General features: G+C 55.1%; 2 protein-coding genes across 2 annotated transcripts; both read right to left on the minus strand.

Annotated features, from left to right (window-relative positions):
* Positions 1 to 2256: 2256 nt before the first annotated feature.
* LOC127473986 (protocadherin gamma-A12-like) lies at positions 2257 to 4926 on the minus strand. The gene has a single exon (XM_051794271.1). The coding sequence runs from the start codon at positions 4810 to 4812 to the stop codon at positions 2257 to 2259; it is 2556 nt and encodes an 851-aa protein (XP_051650231.1). The 5' UTR covers positions 4813 to 4926.
* A 10647-nt stretch (positions 4927 to 15573) lies between these two features.
* Positions 15574 to 18362, minus strand: LOC127473987 (protocadherin gamma-A12-like). The gene has a single exon (XM_051794273.1). The coding sequence runs from the start codon at positions 18031 to 18033 to the stop codon at positions 15574 to 15576; it is 2460 nt and encodes an 819-aa protein (XP_051650233.1). The 5' UTR covers positions 18034 to 18362.
* Between the last annotated feature and the right edge of the window lie 580 nt (positions 18363 to 18942).

The following is an 18942-nucleotide window of genomic DNA, read 5'->3' on the forward strand; positions in this document are numbered from 1 at the left end:
CAAACAAGTTTGGAACCACAGCTGTGGTCTCATCCAGCAACTGGATCAAACTGAACCTTTACACCTCTATTTTAGCCACTTCACACTGTGCCAGAGTGAACTCCTGCACAGCCTTTTCTCTGGACAGACAGAACTCTTTTCCCCATCCAAAAACCACACCACAGGAAAGTTAAATCTGCAGATGGACAACATTACAAGAAAAGTTGCACACACAAATTCTTAGATCCCAAGCATCACAAAAAGATTATTCTGATCATTCCAATAATTTGAATAACTTTAAAATGTTATACAGATCAAAAGCAATCAGAAGCTCAGTTAAAAACCCAGTCATCAAATATCAGCTCAAAGGGAACATCACACATGGGCTCTTTGAAAGCTCTACCACTCATAACATAAGATGTGCTGAAGCCAAAACTTGGCCATTTGAGTCCAAACCATGCAATATCAAAAAAGAAGATTCCTTCTGACTTATGTTCAAAAGGCCAAGTTTCAACTCTGGGAATCTGCAAAACACAGGTCATGTCTCCACCAGCACCTCCTCACACACAACACACACAACACTCATCAGACTCCTCACAGCTCTCATGGTTATCAGAGATCTTCAAGACTGACAGAAAGACCTCCCCAAAAAAGAAATATTTCTCAGACAACGTCTCCTTACTGTGGATATTATTTAACTTCCCACCCTTGGCATGTGACAAGCAAGAGCATTTCTTACAGTGACAGCTGAAAGAAACATGTCTTGAAAGCCTTTCTCTTTCCAGCTGTAAACAGGAAAGGCAACAAATGTAACAGGCAGGCAAATAGAACAGATCTGCTTTTACACACTCTATCCGAGACAAAGGCCCATCTTGAGATCATCGAAACAGAAAGACAGATAGTTGACTCCTGCAGAAATTAAGACCACAACACTCTTTTAGATTATGTAACTAAGAGTAGGAGATTAATTCAGTTGTTTATGAGGAAGTGAACACAAAGCTTGCTCTTCCCAAAGCTCCCACATGACGTTTGTCATAACTATATAATTAAGCTTTGCAGTTACACAATTATGACAACATGCAAACACAAACAAAAAACCTCCCAGGGCTCTCCATACAGCTGGAATATGTCTTCCTGCCAAACAGTTTGGAAGGAAAACCTCACATTGCAAGATACTACAGGTGGGTAATGAACCCAAAACCAAGAAAAGCATTTCCTTGTGTCCTTCAACAGACTCTCCTGCACAGCTCCCAAGACTCAAATCCCCGACCCATCACATTATCCAGAATGCTCTTTGAACCATCTAATTTACAAGTACGTGGCACATAACACACAGTTTATCCGACTGTTTCTCTTCAATCCACCGACTTCACACAGATATCTTTACACTTCTGCATGAAGATACATTTCTCTGCTCACTGACCTTCTGTGAAGAAAGCTCAAAGTTCTAAAAGGAAAAGAGGAGCAGTGCTCCAGTGAATGTATGCAGACATTCACAGTGGGTCAGTGAATAGGGGCAATCACCCTCTCCTTACATCTCCCTCTGCACCTTGAGTCTCTCCCCTTGCACTCGCGCAAGGCTCTTGCCATGACATGTATTTTATAGCCAAACCACATCTAGCCTCATTGCACAAGACTCAACCTCAAAACATAAGAAATCAGCACAACACCCCTGCCATTTCCTCCTGCATTTCCTCCTCCACAAGCAGCCACCCATAAATGTTTTTGAGCAGTCACTGCTTGCAACCCAATCCTTCATCTTCATAACAGGCAGACAGACATCATCAAGGCACCAGTTGTTGTCCAGCCAATTTCTCTACAGGAAACACAAGGAATAAAGTATGGACGAATGCAAAGACATTTCCTACTGACCTCCATTATGTATCATTGAGACACATGAAGGCTACAAGAGTACAAATTCTGAGCAGCAGAGTCACATACGGTAAAGTTAATCTTGCAATCCAGAGAACCTCACCAAAATCAAGTGCAGGTGCTGTTGGGAAAACACCTGAATGTGCAAATAACACAAACAAAAATTTGCTAGTAAGGCAATACACCTGTACAGAAGACCAAGGACTGAAAGGAACACGGGTGTTACACGTCAGGGCATAGAAAGGATTTGGTGCATGATGAAACCACAGAGCATCACTGAAACTTCCAGCCACCATCAGCCTCACTACACCTGCCTCCCCAGCAACCTGGAGCACCGACCAAGGACCCAAAGTCCACCTCCCCCCAGCCGACAAAGTACCAATGCACGAACCTCTGCCAGCTTTGTCAGCAAACTTCCGTACACACAGAATGAAGTACGGCAGGGAAACAGCAGAAGAGCCGAAGGAGAAGCTTCGCAGAAACAGTTTGATCAGAGGAACTCACCGGGAGAGGGGCGGGGTCGGCCTGCTGGGCACCGGCAGGTTCCTGGTCTCCGAGCAGCGGCGCGGGCTCGTCGGGCGGCGGCCGGGCCGGCAGGGTGTCGCAGCAGCTGGCGGCCGAGAAGCGGAGGTGGCTCTTGCGCGAGTCGGCCGTGAGAGACACGTCGTGCGAGTAGGAGTGCAGGAAGGCGCGCACGCCGTCGATGCCCACGAAGTGCGTGGCCGGCACGCCGCGCAAGGCGCCGCTGCCCGCCGCCAGCAGCTGCTGCTGCGAGCGCCGCCAGCGCCGCAGGCGCAGCGCCAGCAGCAGCAGCAGGAAGGCGAGGAAGAGGCACGACACGGCGGCCACGGCCAGCACCAGCCAGCGCGTCAGGCTGCCGCCCGCCTCGCCCGCCCCCGCCTCCGCCTCCGCCCGCGCCGCGCTGCCCAGCTCGGCCAGCAGCTCGGCCACGCTCTCGGCCAGCACCACGCTCAGCGTGGCCGTGGCCGACAGCGCCGGCCGCCCGTGGTCCTTCACCAGCACCACCAGGCTCTGGCGCGCCGCGTCGCGGGCCAGTGGCGAGCGCGCCGTGCGCACCTCGCCGCTGTGCAGCCCCACGCGGAACAGCCCCGGCTCCGTCGCCTTGGCCAGCTCGTACGACAGCCACGCGTTCTGACCCGCGTCCGCGTCCACCGCCACCACCTTGGCCACCAGCGCGCCGGCCTCGCTCGACCGCGCCGCCAGCTCCACGCCCGCCCACCCCGAGCCCGACGCCCCCGCCGCCGGCGGGTACAGCACCTGCGGCGCGTTGTCGTTCTCGTCCACGATCACCAGCCGCACCGACACGTTGCTGCTCAGCGCCGGCGAGCCGCCGTCCTCCGCCCAGACCCACAGCCCCACCTCGCGCACCTCCTCGTAATCGAACGAGCGCAGCGCGTACAGCGCGCCCGTCTCCGCCTGCACCGACACGTACGACGACAGCGCCGAGCCCCGCACACCACCCTCCCCCAGCCGGTACCGCACGCGCGCGTTCTCCCCCCAGTCCGAGTCCGTCGCCCGCACCCGCAGCACCAGCGCGCCCGCCGCGTTGTTCTCCGACAGCCGAGCGCTGTAGCGCTCCTGCAAGAACACCGGCGCGTTGTCGTTCACGTCCAGCACCCGCACACACAGCACCCTGCTGCTCTGCAGCGACGGACGACCGCCGTCGGCCGCCCACACCGTCACGTTGTACTCCCACTCCTGCTCCCGGTCCAGCTCTCTCGCTGTCACCACGCGGTAGTAGCTGCCCTGCGAGCTCTCTAGCCGAAACGGGACACCCCCATCGAGCGAGCAGCGCACCTCGCCGTTTGCTCCCGAGTCCTGGTCCTGCACGTGGAGCAGGGCCAGCACTGTCCCCGAAGGGGCATCCTCAGAAATCTCACTCAGCGCCGATCTCACCGAAATTTCGGGCGCATTGTCGTTTATGTCTGTCACAGTGATCGCGAATTTTGTTGTATCAAAAAGACCACCCCCATCACGTGCCTGCACCTCCAGTTCGTGGTAGTCGCCTTCCTCAAAGTCCAGGCTCTGCACGAGCGTGATCACTCCTGTCTCAGAGTCGAGATGGAAAATATCCGATGCCATGTCCGTCGCTTTCTTCACCGAATATTTCACATGCCCGCTCAGACCCTCGTCGGCGTCTGTGGCCGTGACGGTGACGAGGGTGGAGCCCACGGGCACGTCCTCCGGCACACGCACCGTGTACTCCGCCTGGCTGAACACGGGCGCGTTGTCGTTCGCATCCAGCACCGTCACGCGGATCCGCGCCGTGCCCGTCCGGGACGGCTCGCCGCCGTCGCTCGCCCTCAGCACCAGCTCGTGAAACGCCGCCTCCTCCCGGTCCAGAGCCTTCGCCAGCACCAGCTCGGGACGCTGATCCCCGCCGGGGCCCGTCTGCACGGCCAGCGAGAAGTGCTCGTCGCCGCTCAGCTCGTAGCTCTGCAGGGAATTCCGTCCAGAATCCGGATCGTGAGCGTTTGGGAGGGGAAACCGCGATCCCGGGGCTGTCGTCTCGCTTATCCTTTCCTCGAGTTCGATTTCTTTGAAGCTCGGGGCGTTGTCGTTAATGTCCGTGATTTCTACCTCGATTTCATAAACCTTCATTTCCCCCTCCACTATCAGCTCACAGCGCAGCACGCATTTCTCCACCAACCGGCACAGCTGCTCTCTGTCGATCCTCTCGGCCGTCACTAAATGTCCCGTCTTCCCGTTCAAAGCAAAATACTGCGTCCTGCCTTCAGTGACAACGCGGGCGCCCCGGTCTGGGAGCGCCGGCATCTGCAGCCCCAGGTCGTTGGCCACGTCGCCCACGAACGAGCCCTTGGGCATCTCCTCGGGCACCGAGTAGCGCAGCTGCCCCCACGCCGCCTCCCAGGCCGCCAGCAGGACGCCCCACAGCAGCACTCGCTGCCGCCGGCCCCAGCGCCTCCCCGCCGCGCACATCTCCGCCGCCGCACCGCCGGCACCGCAACACCGCCGGCAGATCCCCGCCGCCGATCGCCGATTCGGCCACACTCCGGCTCCGACTTGCCGCTCCCGGGCGGTGCCTCCCGCCCCTCCGCCTCGCTATATCACGGCTCCGCACCGCAGGGACGATCGGAAACAGACCGCTTCCCGACCCAGGAATCCAGCGATCCAGCGATCGAGCCGGGCCGCAGCGGGCGGGGCTGCAGCGCTCCGACCTTCCTCTCGCTCCTCTCGGGCAACAGCGGCGCCCGCAGCCTCCTCCCGGCACTGCACGCACCGAGCGCTGAGAGAGATGCCCACCCTGTCTTTTCTCCCCCATCTCTGCGGGACATTCGCCGCAGAATCATCAGGTCCCGTGCACGGGGGACCTCCAGCCTCGGCTTTTCTCCACCCTATCTCTTCTTCGATCATCTAGCTGATCACGACTAGACACAAATAACATGCCTCCCGGGGTATTGATATTTCTACCGCACTGGAAAATATTTTCTAATGGTGATATAATGTCCTTCGAATACGACCTGCAGAGTGTTACTAGTTATTTCTTTGAACCTCGAAGCACAATCTCCTCCCTGCAACTGCATAGCTTTTTGTACTAGTGTTTGTTCTTGAAGAACATTTTCCTCCAAAAAGCCACTCAACAGATCAAAACAGTCTGGGAAATTCTTATGAACAGTCGAAATGTCCTGTCCCCGAATACGACAGTATAGAGATGGGTCTAATATTTTGGACCTTCGTACTTTCCAACTGCACATCTGTGGTTGCTCTGAATCAGCTTGATTTCTCCACATTCTCTAGATATCACTTCGGAATTTTTCATTACATCCTTACACAGAACAGGCTTTTCTCTACATCTAGTGCTCCTACATAGAGTAACTCAGTAGAAGACAGCAATGAATCATAAGGTCATACAATCGCTACTGTTGCAAAAGACTTCCTGGATGATCAAGGCCATGCATTCCCGCTTGGGAAGTCATTGCAGAGGAAAAAAAAGCCACCGAGAAAACCAAAAAAGACCCCCAAAAAACAAACAAACCAACCACCCCAAAAAAAAAATCCACAAACCCCCCCAAAAAACAGAACCACAAAAACGTAATATAAGGCAATTCTTCACCGTATATAATAAGAAAATTTTCTAGGAAAGCGTGATAAAATAATGAAAGAGGTTTTGAAATACAAAGCACGAGGGATTTGTTCTGGGGCTTTCTTTGCTCGTGTGCTTTGTTTTTAGGGAGGTTTTTTGGTTTGCTTTTAGGGTTCTTTTCAGATCCTAAATAACCCTCTCCCAGTGGTGTAACCGTTCCAGCAGCATCCTTTCCTCAAAAGATGTGAGGACATACAGTAGAGGTTAAACTTCTCTATCCCTGGAATCACACACAATTCTCCTTCGGTATTACAACACCGGAATAACACTTATCAATGGGTTTTCCTCCAACTATCTATGAAGTTGAAGTGGGTGCCTTCAAGAAACAACGATCAGGAAGGAAAACTAATATAATTTCCACAATTTCAAAATACTGCAGATAACACAAATCTGCTAGACGTAATTCCTCATCTGAATCTGAATGAGAGCTTTAGATGAACCGAAAGAAGAGCGAAACCACAAATGAGGCGGCAGAAAGTGCTATACCGCATAGGCAAAATAGACACAGGAAAAGATTATTTCACTCGTTTGTGTAAACACGGAACAGCAATACCTGCCTCAACACAGAAACAAAGCCCAAGAGCCTGCTGCTGCCAGCAACACGTGGTTAGGAAAAGCTGAGAGAGAACGAGTGAAGGGGCTTACAGACCTGTGGTGCGTCGGGGTCGGCGGGTGGCTGTTCCACAACGGTGCTGCTGCTCGGACACGGCTTCTTGCAGGGCTCCCCGGCCACAAGCTCCTCCGCGGGCACGATGGGCAGCGGCGGCGGCGGCCAAGCGGCCTCGGGGGTGGCGCGGGGCGGCGCCGCCACGCACAGGTTGTAGGAGTAGGGCAAGGTGCCCTCGCAGAAGTCGGCCGGGAAGGCGGCGCCGGCCAGCGACAAGCGCTGCGCGCCCAGGCAGCGCAGCACGGCGGGCGGCCCGGCCCGCCGCAGCCGCGCCAGCACGGCCAGCGCCACGCTCAGCACCAACAGCGCCGACAGCAGCGCCAGCGCCAGCACCAGCCAGAACTGCAGCTCGCCCGCCGCCTCGGCGCCCGCCGCCCGCTCGCTCAGCTCCGGCAGCGCCTCCTGCAAGCTCTCGGCCAGCACCACGTGCAGCGTGGCCGTGGCCGACAGCGCCGGCTCCCCGTGGTCCTTCACCACGGCCACCAGGCGCTGCTTGGCCGCGTCCCTCTCCGACACGGCCCGCGCCGTGCGCACCTCGCCGCTCTGCAGCCCCACGCGGAACAGCGCCGGCTCCGACGCCTGCACCAGCTCGTACGACAGCCACGCGTTGCGCCCCGCGTCCGCGTCCACCGCCACCACCTTGCCCACCAGGTACCCGGACGACGCCGAACGCGGCACCACCTCGAAAGCCGAACCCACCGAGCCCGGCGCCGCTCCCGACGCCGCCGGCGGGGGCGGGTAGAGCACCCGCGGCGCGTTGTCGTTCTGGTCGAGCACGAACACGCGCACCGTGGCCGTCGAGCTGCGCGCCGGCGACCCGCCGTCCTGCGCCCGCACGGCCACCGTGAACTCGCGGCACTGCTCGTAGTCCAACGAGCGCTGCGCGTACACCGCGCCGCTCCGCGCCTCCACCGACACCGGCGGCGCCGCGCCCAACGCGCCCGCGCTGCCGCCCGACAGCCAGTAGCTCACGCGCCCGTTCGCGCCCGAGTCCAAGTCCCGAGCGACAACGCGCAACACCAGCGCGCCCACCGGGTTGTTCTCCCGCACGTACGCGCTGTACGACGCCTCCTCGAACACCGGCGCGTTGTCGTTCACGTCCGACACCTCCAGCACCAGCTCCGTGCTGCTCCACAGCGACGGCCTGCCCCGGTCCCGGGCCACCACCGTCACGCGGTGCTCGGACGCCTGCTCGCGGTCCAGCGCGCTCGCCGTCACCACCTTGTAAGAGCCGCCCGACGACGCCACGATCGACAGCGGCGCCTCTCCCGACAGCTCGCACGACACCTCACCGTTCTCGCCGGAGTCTCGGTCCCGCACTTTCAGCAGGGCAACCACGGTGCCGACCGGTGAGTCTTCAGGCACCGGGTTCGATAGCGACAGAATCGTGATCTCGGGGGCATTGTCGTTCTCGTCCGTGATGTCTATCTGCACTTGACAATGACCGGTCAGACCACCACCGTCCCTCGCCTCAAGGGCGAAGCTGTATTCACTTTTCTCCTCGAAATCGAGGGGACCTGCTGTCCTGATCTCGCCATTGTCGCTGTCAACAGCAAACAATTCACGGATCCCCGCCGGGACGTTGCCTAAGGAATAGGAGACCCGCCCATTGGACCCCGCGTCCGCATCCGTGGCCCGCACCTGCATCACCAGCGACCCCGCCGGCAGATTCTCTGCCACTCTTGCCTCGTAGATGCTTTTACTGAACACGGGTGGGTTGTCGTTTGCGTCCAGCACGTTGACGCGAACCTGAACAGTCCCGGACCTCGCGGGGTTCCCACCATCCAGTGCACTAAGAACTAGCTCAAAGGAGCTCTGCTTCTCCCGATCCAGTGTCCTCTCCAGCACTAATTCCGGCTGCTTCATACCACCTGGGTTCTCTTTTATGGCCAGACTGAAAGAGGGGTTGCTTGTGAGATCATAAGTCAGTAGTGAGTTACTTCCGGCGTCTGCGTCTTGGGCCATCTCCAGAGGAAAACGAGTGCCGGGAGGAATCCATTCATCGATCTCGAGGTCCAGAGCAGCCTTGCTAAAGGTCGGGGAGTTGTCATTCACGTCCTCAATGGACACCTCGACATGGAAAACGTTGAGCGGGTTGTGCACCAGCACCTCGAAGCTGACCGAGCAGGACGCCGATTTGCCGCACAGCTCCTCCCGGTCCAGCCTCTCGCTCACGTACAGGTTCCCGTTTGTCTCGCTCACCGTGAAGTATTGCTTGTCCGCGCTGAGCCGCAGCTTGCGCGCCGGCAGCTCGTCGGCGCTGAGCCCCAGGTCCCGGGCCAGCGGCCCCACCAGCGAGCCTCTGGGCAGCTCCTCGGCCATGGAGTAGCGGAGCCGCTCCGCCGCCGCCCGCCAGCACAGCCCCAGCAGCACAGCGCCCAGCACCAGCGCTCGCCCGCCGGACGGCCCGCCGCTCGCCCTCCGCCCGCCCGACATCGCCCACAGCGCTCGCTCGCCGAGCTCGCCAGGCTCCTGCCGCTGCCCCGCCTCCCTCGCAGCCGCTCTGCGCAGCCACAGCAGCGCCCGACAAAGCGCCCCCAGCCCGCCGCCGCCTCCAACTCGCACGCCTCTGCTGCCCGCGCCGCCTCTCGCCTCTGCTGCCCGTGCCGCTGCCGCTCTGGCCCGCACTGCCCGCCCGAGCCAGCAGCCTGCGGGGACAGCACGCACAGGCGGCGGCGGCCGCGGCTCCAGCAACGCTCGGCGGCGGCCCAACAGCGGCACCCGGAGGCGCCGACACAACACTGCAGCCGCCTCAGGGCCGCGCTCGGCGGGGAACAACTTGGGGCCTGATGGGGCTGCAACGGCCATGGGGTCTCTCCTCGATTCCAAACAGCAATCAAAGCAGGACCTGCGGAATGTGCTTCCTAAGGCCTTTGGAACTGAGATGCGCTGTCGGGTGCTTTTAGGTCATTATCGCAGTGAATAGTCAGAAGCAAATATTCATAAATATTCATAGCAGAGTGATAAAGGAAGGAACTCAGCTGCCCTTAATAAAACCAGGCCCAGCTATAGGACCAATAAACGATAATATAGGGAAGACTTCAAGAGCATTTTTGAACTGTGTTAGAGCTCTTGAAATCTGCATTTATTACCTGGGATGAATTAACCGGAGAAATGGATCAGCCCAAAGCAATGGAAACCATCTCTATGCTAAGATAGTACAATAACAGTTACTCTTTTGTTTGTGATTTTTGAAACATCCTTCTTTTCCTCTCCATACTTGAGGGGCTGACAGTAGGAAAGTGCAAAGCCACACCAAGTCCTTCATAGATTCAAACAATGGTTTTGGTTGGAAGCGTTCTTTCAAGGTCACTGAAAGCATGCATTGCTCTAGCTGGTGTCTCACAAAAAGAGCTTAGAAGGGGTGAACCACCCCTATCACCCTGTTTGCCTTATTACCTCTTATACTGTGCAGGATACAACTTTCTTTCTAAGCAGCAAGTGCATTTTTCCAAATCATGTCCCATTTTACCACCCACCAGTAACCCCATGTACTTCTCTGCAAAGCTTTTCCCAGTGTCCAACTCCATACTGAACCTGCAGATTGCCCTGACCCAGGTGCAAACCTTTCCCTTGGCCTTGTTGAACTTCAGGATGTTTTCACGGGCCGTCTCCTCCAGCCCATCCAGGTCTCTCTAGTTGATATCTCTGCCCTCTCATGAATCAACTGAGCTTGGTGTCAGCTGCACATTTGCTGAGGGTGTGCTCAATCCCAGTGTCTATGAAGATACTAAACAGTACTGCTCCCAGGAAGGACCCTTGAGGGACAAGTTGCAGGTTTGCACTTGGACATTCAGCTGTTGTCTGTAACTCCTTCAAGGTGACTATCCAGCCAGTTCCTCATCCATGTAACAGTCTCCAGATGAGTGTCCAGCATGTTCTGGGCAACTGTGTGAGAGACACTCTGCACATATTCTCCCACCAGCCACTGGTCTGTTTAGAGAAGCCTTGGCTTCACTGGATGACCACTGCATTTGGAGGATTGCAGTAGAGGTTGTTTTGCACTGTCACACTACAGACAAGTGTGCCTGGGTGAGCACATAGGCCTGTGAAAGCTTCCCCTTCACAGCTGTAAACATCACAGGTGTGTAAGGGATCTCAACTGCATTGGGACAGCTGGAAGAGAAGTGACCTTCCACGTAAGAGCAGACAGCCTGAGGTTGAGCTCATGACACCAAGAAAGGCAAGAGTTGGGAACAAACAGAAAGGAACAGATGTAATAATATTTCATAGGCCTCACTGTTCAGAAGCAGCTCAGATTACATGGTACCCTATCAGGTACATGCAGGTGTAACCTGTGACATTTGATAAGCAAGGGAATGACCATGTCCTTCTACAGTCTCATACACAGAGCTCTCCTGTCTTCTCTTTGCTGCTACACAACTGGCAGCTATGCTTGTGACCCTGTCATTGTTGGCAAAATTTACCATGAGGTGATAATGCACTACAAGAACACCAAGAAGGGAGGCACATCTGCCTGCTCACCACCATTCTGAGAAAAAATGGAAGGATTCTAAAGTCCACAAAATTATAAACCACTAAAATAAAGAGGAGTGGTCGTACAACAGAGAACGACTCATCAAAGGAATGACTAAGAGTGAATCTTCTGCCTTCTTTTACCACACACACTGTTCCACACACTTACAGCTTCTGCTAAGGTTTTGGTTACATCTATTCAACCTAAGAGAATTAAAGGACACCTTCACATCTCCACCCTTTCACACCTGCTGTAGCATGAACAAGAGGCACTAACACACCATGCATTGCTGAATGAAGTAATGCTGATAATTACAAGGAAACCTTCTGACATGTCAAACTAAGAAACAAAGCCCAAAAATGTAAATCAGAGAAGCAAGGCACTAAAGCATCAGAAGACAAGAGGTGATCAGAGAACCTCACTGGGAAACCTTCTGGGTCTTCACTGTGATTCATCTCTGCAAGCACTTGGAAGTCACTGAGATCTCAAGTTGCAAGTGCAGCCCCAACATCTTACACCGGACTACCTAGTTATGGGATTCATTTTAAGAAAGACTCCTCAGCTCTCAGCAATTCTGCTGTGTGGCCTGCTCATCTCCCACAAATACCAAGCACTTCATCATGGGCCCCTTTCTCAAGATCAACCTTCAGAGAAATTACAACAGATTCCCTTTTTGCTTTTTCTTCATATTCCTCACACACAAAATTCTGCCCGAGGTGGCTGAAGGAAGCATTTGCTGCCAAACCACAGTCACTGTTTCAAAGGCAGAAGCACTGACCAGAAGTGCATAAAAAGACCACGACCTTACAGGAAACAAAATCTTGAAAGAAAGTCTGATTGCAACTATGAAGAAACTCTACATCACTCTGCTCTGCAGAGATACAAATGGATAATCAAAGTTTCACATAGGAAAGGTAATTCAGTCTACACATTGTAGAACCCATTCATGGTTGTCTAATGCACAGGTTTTCAGGAAATCCTTTATTGCTGGAGGACTCTCACTGCCTTTCAGGACAGGGATACCAGGATCAAAGGAAACATGGCACAGACCTTGGCACCAGGCATGAAAACAAACCCCCCTGTTTTCCTCATTCAAATCCAGCCTCTCCATCTCCTGGCTCTGCATTCACAGCCTTTGGTTGCACCATGGACAATACCCAACTTCTGACTACATGGCAGCCCCAGCAAAAAGAGCATGTCATTCAGTCCCATTTTAGGGAAATATAAACTTATCAAAGTGTTTGTCTTAGCTGATGTCCACCTTCAGAGTATGGAGAAGAACTTCTCTCCCACCCTGACAATCACAAGATGTCTTTTGGTGTTTCACACTGAATCACAGAATCAAAAGTTGGAAGAGACCTTCAAGATCATCTGGTCCAACCCTCAGCCCAGCACTACCATAATCACCTCTAAACCATATCCCCAAGTGTTACATCCAGAGGTCTCTCAAACACTTCCAGAGAGGGTGACTCCCTCACCTCCCTGGTCAAGTTATTCCAATGTCTGATCACTCTTTCAGAGAAAACAAACAAACAAACAAAATCAAATATCTAATCTGGATCTCCCATGGTACAACTTAAGACCATTTTCTGTTCTTCTTCCCCTAAGACATGGTAGAAGAGAACAACCTCCACCTCACTACAACTGCTTTTCAAGTAGTTTGGTTGGAAGGGTTCTTTCAAGGTCATTCAATCCCCAGCTCTACCATGGGCAGGAACACTTTCCACTGGATTAAAACACTCAAAACCTCATCCAGCCAGAGCAGTGAGGTGCCCCTGAGCTTTCTCTTCTCCATACTAAATAACTCCTCTTAGTTCAGGGGAACTGAGGTATCTGAGCTGCTCCTCAGAAGCTTCAATAGCTTTGATTTCTTCACAGCATTGCCAGGCACAAGGAGGACCAGCTTTACTCCTTGACACAAAGCAAACAAACAAACAAATAAAACACAGTAAGAGTGAGAAACCACCAGAAGTGTATGAACCACAGATTCACATTTCAGATTGTGTCAGCTCTGGTAGGAACACAAAGGAAACTGGTTGGTAGGAAGTACACAGGAGGCTCACACAGGAGCTCACAGCATAGACCCCAGACACACTCATGTCTTTGGCAGTGGAAAACCAAACAAGTTTGGAACCACAGCTGTGGTCCCATCAAAGAACTGGATCAAACTGAACCTTTATACCTTTCTTTTTGCCACTTCACACTGTGCCAGAGTGAACTCCTGCACAGCCTTTTCTCTGGATAGACAGAACTCTTTTCCCCATTCGAAACCCACACCACAGGAAAGTTAAATCTGCAGATGGACAACATTACAAGAAAAGTTGCACACGCAACTCCTTAGATCCCAAGTATCACAACAAAGATTATTCTGTTCATTCCAATAATTTGAATAACTTTAAAATGTTATACAGATCAAAAGCAATCAAAAGCTCAGTTAAAAACCCAACCATTGCAGTAGCAGCTCAAAGGGAGCATCACACATGGGCTCTTTGAAAGCTCTATCACCATAATGTAAGATGTGCTGAACCCAAAACTTGGCCATTTGAGTCCAAACCATGCAATATCAAAAAGAAGATTCCTTCTGACTTTTTTTCAGAAGGCAAAGTTTCAACTCTGGGAGTCAACAAAACACAGGCCATGTCTCCACCAGCACCTCCTCACACACAACACACACAACACTCTCTTCAAACTCTTCACAGCTCTCATGGTTATCAGAGATCTTCAAGATTGACAGAAAGACACACACACAGACACCCCTGTAAAGAAACGTTGCTCAGACAATGTCTCCTTACTGTGGATAATATTTGACTTCTCACCCTTGGCATGTCACAAACAAGAGCATTTCTTACAGTGACAGATGAAAGAAACATGTCTCTGAAAGCCTTTCTCTTTCCAGCTGTAAACAGGAAAAGCACCTACAGAACAGGCAGGCAAATAGGACAGAGAGAAAGAACCATCTTCAAGCCATCAAAGAGAAAGGTAAGAAATAAACACCTGCAGAAAGGAAGAGATAATGACACACTATTCCCAATTATGTAAATAAGACTAAGCAATAATTTAGGTGTTTAGTAAGCAGTGAACACACATATTGCTTTCCCCAGAGCTCCCACATGACCTTTGTCATAACTATATAATTAAGCTGTGCAGTTACACAATTAGGACAACATGCAAATACAAACAAAGAACCTCCCAAGGCCAGAATAACATATCTTCTAGCCAAACAGCTGGGGAAGGAAAACCTCACATTGCAAGGTACTACAGCTGTGCCATGAACCAAAAAACACAAAAAGCCTTCCCTTGTGTCCTTCAACAGACTCTCCTGCGCAACTCCCAGGACTGGAATCTCCAACCCAGCACATTACCCAGGATGCCCTTTGACCCATCTAATTTACAAGCACGTGGCACATAAGGCCCAGTTTATCAGATCATTTCTCTTAAATTCACCGTTTCACTAAAATTCACAGAGATATCTTTACATCTCTGCATAAAGATACATTTGTTTGCTCACTGACCTTCTGTGAAGAAACCTCAAAGTTCTAAAAGGAAAAGAGGAGCAGTGCTCCAGGGAATGTATGCAGACATTCACAGTGGGTCAGTGAATAGGGGCAATCACCCTCTCCTTACATCTCCCTCTGCACCTTGAGTCTCTCCCCTCACACTCCCACAAGGCTCTTGCCATGACATGTCTTTTATAGCCAAGGCACATCCAGCCCCGTTTCACATGGCTCAGCCTCAAAAGACAAGAAATCAGCAAAACACCCCTGTCATTTCCTCCTGCATTTCATTCTCCACAGGCAGCCACCCAAAACTGGTTTTGACCAGTCACTGCTTGCAACCCAATCCTTCATCTTCATAACAGGCAGACAGACATCATCAAGGGACCAGTTGTTGCCCGGCCCATTTCCCTACAGGAAACACAGAGGGCAAAGTATGGACGAATGCAAAGACATTTCCTACTGACCTCCATTATGTATCATCGAGACACACGAAGACTAAAAGGTAACAAATTATAAGAAGCATGTAGTAAAGTTAATCTTGCAACCTAGAGAACCTCACCCAAATCAAGTGCATGTGCCGTCGGGAAGACACCTGAACCTGCAAATAACACAAACTACAATTTGCTAATAAGGCAACACACCTGTACAGAAGACCAAGGAATGAAAGGAACCCGGGGGTTACACATCAGGGCATGGAAAGGACTTGGTGCATGATGAAAACACGAAGCCTCACTCAAACTTCCAGCCACCATCAGGCTCACTACACCTGCCTCCTCAGCAACCTGGAAGACTGAGCAAGGACCCAACGTCCACTCCCACCAGCCAACACAGTGTCAATGCACGAACGTCTGCCAGGTTTGTCAGCAAACTTCTGTACACAGAGAACAAAATACGGCGGGGAAAGAGCTGAAGAGCAGAAGGAAAAGCTTCGCAGAAACATTTTGGACAGAAGAACTCACCGGAGAGGGGCGGGGTTCTCGTGCTTGGGACCGGCAGGTTCCTGGTCTCCGAGCAGCGGCGCGGGCTCGTCGGGCGGCGGCCGGGCCGGCAGGGTGTCGCAGCAGCTGGCGGCCGAGAAGCGGAGGTGGCTCTTGCGCGAGTCGGCCGTGAGAGACACGTCGTGCGAGTAGGAGTGCAGGAAGGCGCGCACGCCGTCGATGCCCACGAAGTGCGTGGCCGGCACGCCGCGCAAGGCGCCGCTGCCCGCCGCCAGCAGCTGCTGCTGCGAGCGCCGCCAGCGCCGCAGGCGCAGCGCCAGCAGCAGCAGCAGGAAGGCGAGGAAGAGGCACGACACGGCGGCCACGGCCAGCACCAGCCAGCGCGTCAGGCTGCCGCCCGCCTCGCCCGCCCCCGCCTCCGCCTCCGCCCGCGCCGCGCTGCCCAGCTCGGCCAGCAGCTCGGCCACGCTCTCGGCCAGCACCACGCTCAGCGTGGCCGTGGCCGACAGCGCCGGCCGCCCGTGGTCCTTCACCAGCACCACCAGGCTCTGGCGCGCCGCGTCGCGGGCCAGTGGCGAGCGCGCCGTGCGCACCTCGCCGCTGTGCAGCCCCACGCGGAACAGCCCCGGCTCCGTCGCCTTGGCCAGCTCGTACGACAGCCACGCGTTCTGACCCGCGTCCGCGTCCACCGCCACCACCTTGGCCACCAGCGCGCCGGCCTCGCTCGACCGCGCCGCCAGCTCCACGCCCGCCCACCCCGAGCCCGACGCCCCCGCCGCCGGCGGGTACAGCACCTGCGGCGCGTTGTCGTTCTCGTCCACGATCACCAGCCGCACCGACACGTTGCTGCTCAGCGCCGGCGAGCCGCCGTCCTCCGCCCAGACCCACAGCCCCACCTCGCGCACCTCCTCGTAATCGAACGAGCGCAGCGCGTACAGCGCGCCCGTCTCCGCCTGCACCGACACGTACGACGACAGCGCCGAGCCCCGCACACCACCCTCCCCCAGCCGGTACCGCACGCGCGCGTTCTCCCCCCAGTCCGAGTCCGTCGCCCGCACCCGCAGCACCAGCGCGCCCGCCACGTTGTTCTCCCACAGCCGAGCGCTGTAGCGCTCCTGCAAGAACACCGGCGCGTTGTCGTTCACGTCCAGCACCCGCACACACAGCACCCTGCTGCTCTGCAGCGACGGACGACCGCCGTCGGCCGCCCGCACCGTCACGTTGTACTCCCACTCCTGCTCCCGGTCCAGCTCTCTCGCCGTCACCACGCGGTAGTAGCTGCCCTGCGAGCTCTCCAGCCGGAACGGGACGCCCCCGTCGAGCGAGCAGCGCACGTCGCCGTTGGCTCCCGAGTCGCGGTCCTGCACGTGCAGTAGGGCCACCACTGTCCCCGTCGGAGCATCTTCGGAGATCTCGCGCACCGCTGACGATACTGTCAGTTCAGGCACGTTGTCGTTCACATCTGCTACGGTGATCTCGACTTTTGTTGTGTCTGAAAGGTCCCCACCGTCCCGAGCCTGCACCTCCAGTTCATGTGAGGATATTTCCTCAAAGTCCAAATAGCCTTTAACGGTTATTTGTCCCGACTCAGAATCCAGATGAAAAAGTTCTGACTCTCGGTCTGAAATTTTGTGGAAACTGTACTTCACATGCCCGTTCAGACCCTCGTCGGCGTCTGTGGCCGTGACGGTGACGAGGACGGAGCCCACGGGCACGTCCTCCGGCACACGCACCGTGTACTCCGCCTGGCTGAACACGGGCGCGTTGTCGTTCGCGTCCAGCACCGTCACGCGGATCCGCGCCGTGCCCGTCCGGGACGGCTCGCCGCCGTCGCTCGCCCTCAGCACCAGCTCGTGAAACGCCGCCTCCTCCCGGTCCAGCGCCTTCGCCAGCACCAGCTCGGGACGCTGATCCCCGCCGGGGCCCGTCTGCACGGCCAGCGAGAAGTGCTCGTCGCCGCTCAGCCCGTAGCTCTGCAGGGAATTCCGTCCCGAGTCGGGATCGTGAGCCCTGGGAAGTGGAAATCGGGATCCCGGGGCTGTCGTCTCGCTTATTCTCTGTTCTAGCTCATTATCCTTGAAGGTAGGGGAGTTGTCATTAATGTCCGTGATTTCCACTTCGATTTCATAAACCTTCATTTCCTCCTCCACTATCAGCTCACAGCGCAGCACGCATTGCTCCACCAGCCGGCACAGCTGCTCTCTGTCGATCCTCTCGGCCGTCACTAAATGTCCCGTCTTCCCGTGCAGAGAAAAATACTGCCTCCTACCTCTGTCTATGATGCGGACGCCGCCGTCTCCGAGCTCTAGCATCTGCAGCCCCAGGTCTTTGGCCACGTCGCCCACGAACGAGCCCTTGGGCATCTCCTCGGGCACCGAGTAGCGCAGCTGCCCCCACGCCGCCTCCCAGGCCGCCAGCAGGACGCCCCACAGCAGCACTCGCTGCCGCCGGCCCCAGCGCCTCCCCGCCGCGCACATCTCCGCCGCCGCACCGCCGGCACCGCAACACCGCCGGCAGATCCCCGCCGACCACCGGCGATCCGGCTCCCGCTCCGGCTCCGACTTGCCGCTCCCGGCCTCCGACGCCCGCCCCTACGCCTCGCTGGAGCTCGGATCCGCACCGCGGAGAATATCTGAAACGAACCGCTTCCCTAACCAGGAATCCAGCGATCCAGCGATCGAGCCGGGCCGCAGCGGGCGGGGCTGCAGCGCTCCGACCTTCCTCTCGCTCCTCTCGGGCAACAGCGGCGCCCGCAGCCTCCTCCCGGCACTGCACGCACCGAGCGCTGACGAGCGCTTCCAGCCCTGCCGTGGAAACGTGCGTCCCCTTCCACAGTGCACCTCCTTCCTCGGAATTCCTCCATCCGATCTCTGCTTTGATCCTCCAGCTCAACATGATCAATTAGAATTAACACGCCTCCCCTCGTCGTGGTATTTCTAATCGCACGGGAAATTTTTATTGTGATACAACAGGAATTGCTCCTGATATGACATGCAAAGCGTTATTAGCATTTTGCGTTAATCTCGAAAGCACAAACTCCCAACCCATTTCACAACGTAGCTTGAATGCAGATCAAACCAACCTTATAGGCTTGGGGACTAAAATACCCCCAAGAACAGTCCAAATGAGCAGTCCTCATATCCTGCACTACATGGACAGAACATCATCTCCCCCTTTCTGCCGACTAACAGACACTCACTGGAACGCTGCCAGCATAGAGACCGACCCATAATAATACAAAAAGCGATGAAGACCCACCCAATCTCCTTAGAGATTGCCCTTAGCTCTGGTCTTTTAACTTTCACCTCCACATCGGAGACTGATCTGAATCACTTTGGTCTGAATCAAACCTGTATAAGTCGCCCTTTTCCAAACACTACGCCGAA

Source organism: Manacus candei, unplaced genomic scaffold (assembly GCF_025592945.1).
Source record: "Manacus candei isolate 608988 ecotype Guabito, Panama unplaced genomic scaffold, ASM2559294v1 h1tg000037l, whole genome shotgun sequence".
NCBI classification, from domain to species: domain Eukaryota; kingdom Metazoa; phylum Chordata; class Aves; order Passeriformes; family Pipridae; genus Manacus; species Manacus candei.

Excerpts from the sequence above, each read along its gene's own strand:
- LOC127473986 (XM_051794271.1), bottom strand. The coding sequence starts at position 4,812 with ATGTGCGCGGCGGGGAGGCGCTGGGGCCGGCGGCAGCGAGTGCTGCTG.
- LOC127473987 (XM_051794273.1), bottom strand. The coding sequence starts at position 18,033 with ATGTGCGCGGCGGGGAGGCGCTGGGGCCGGCGGCAGCGAGTGCTGCTG.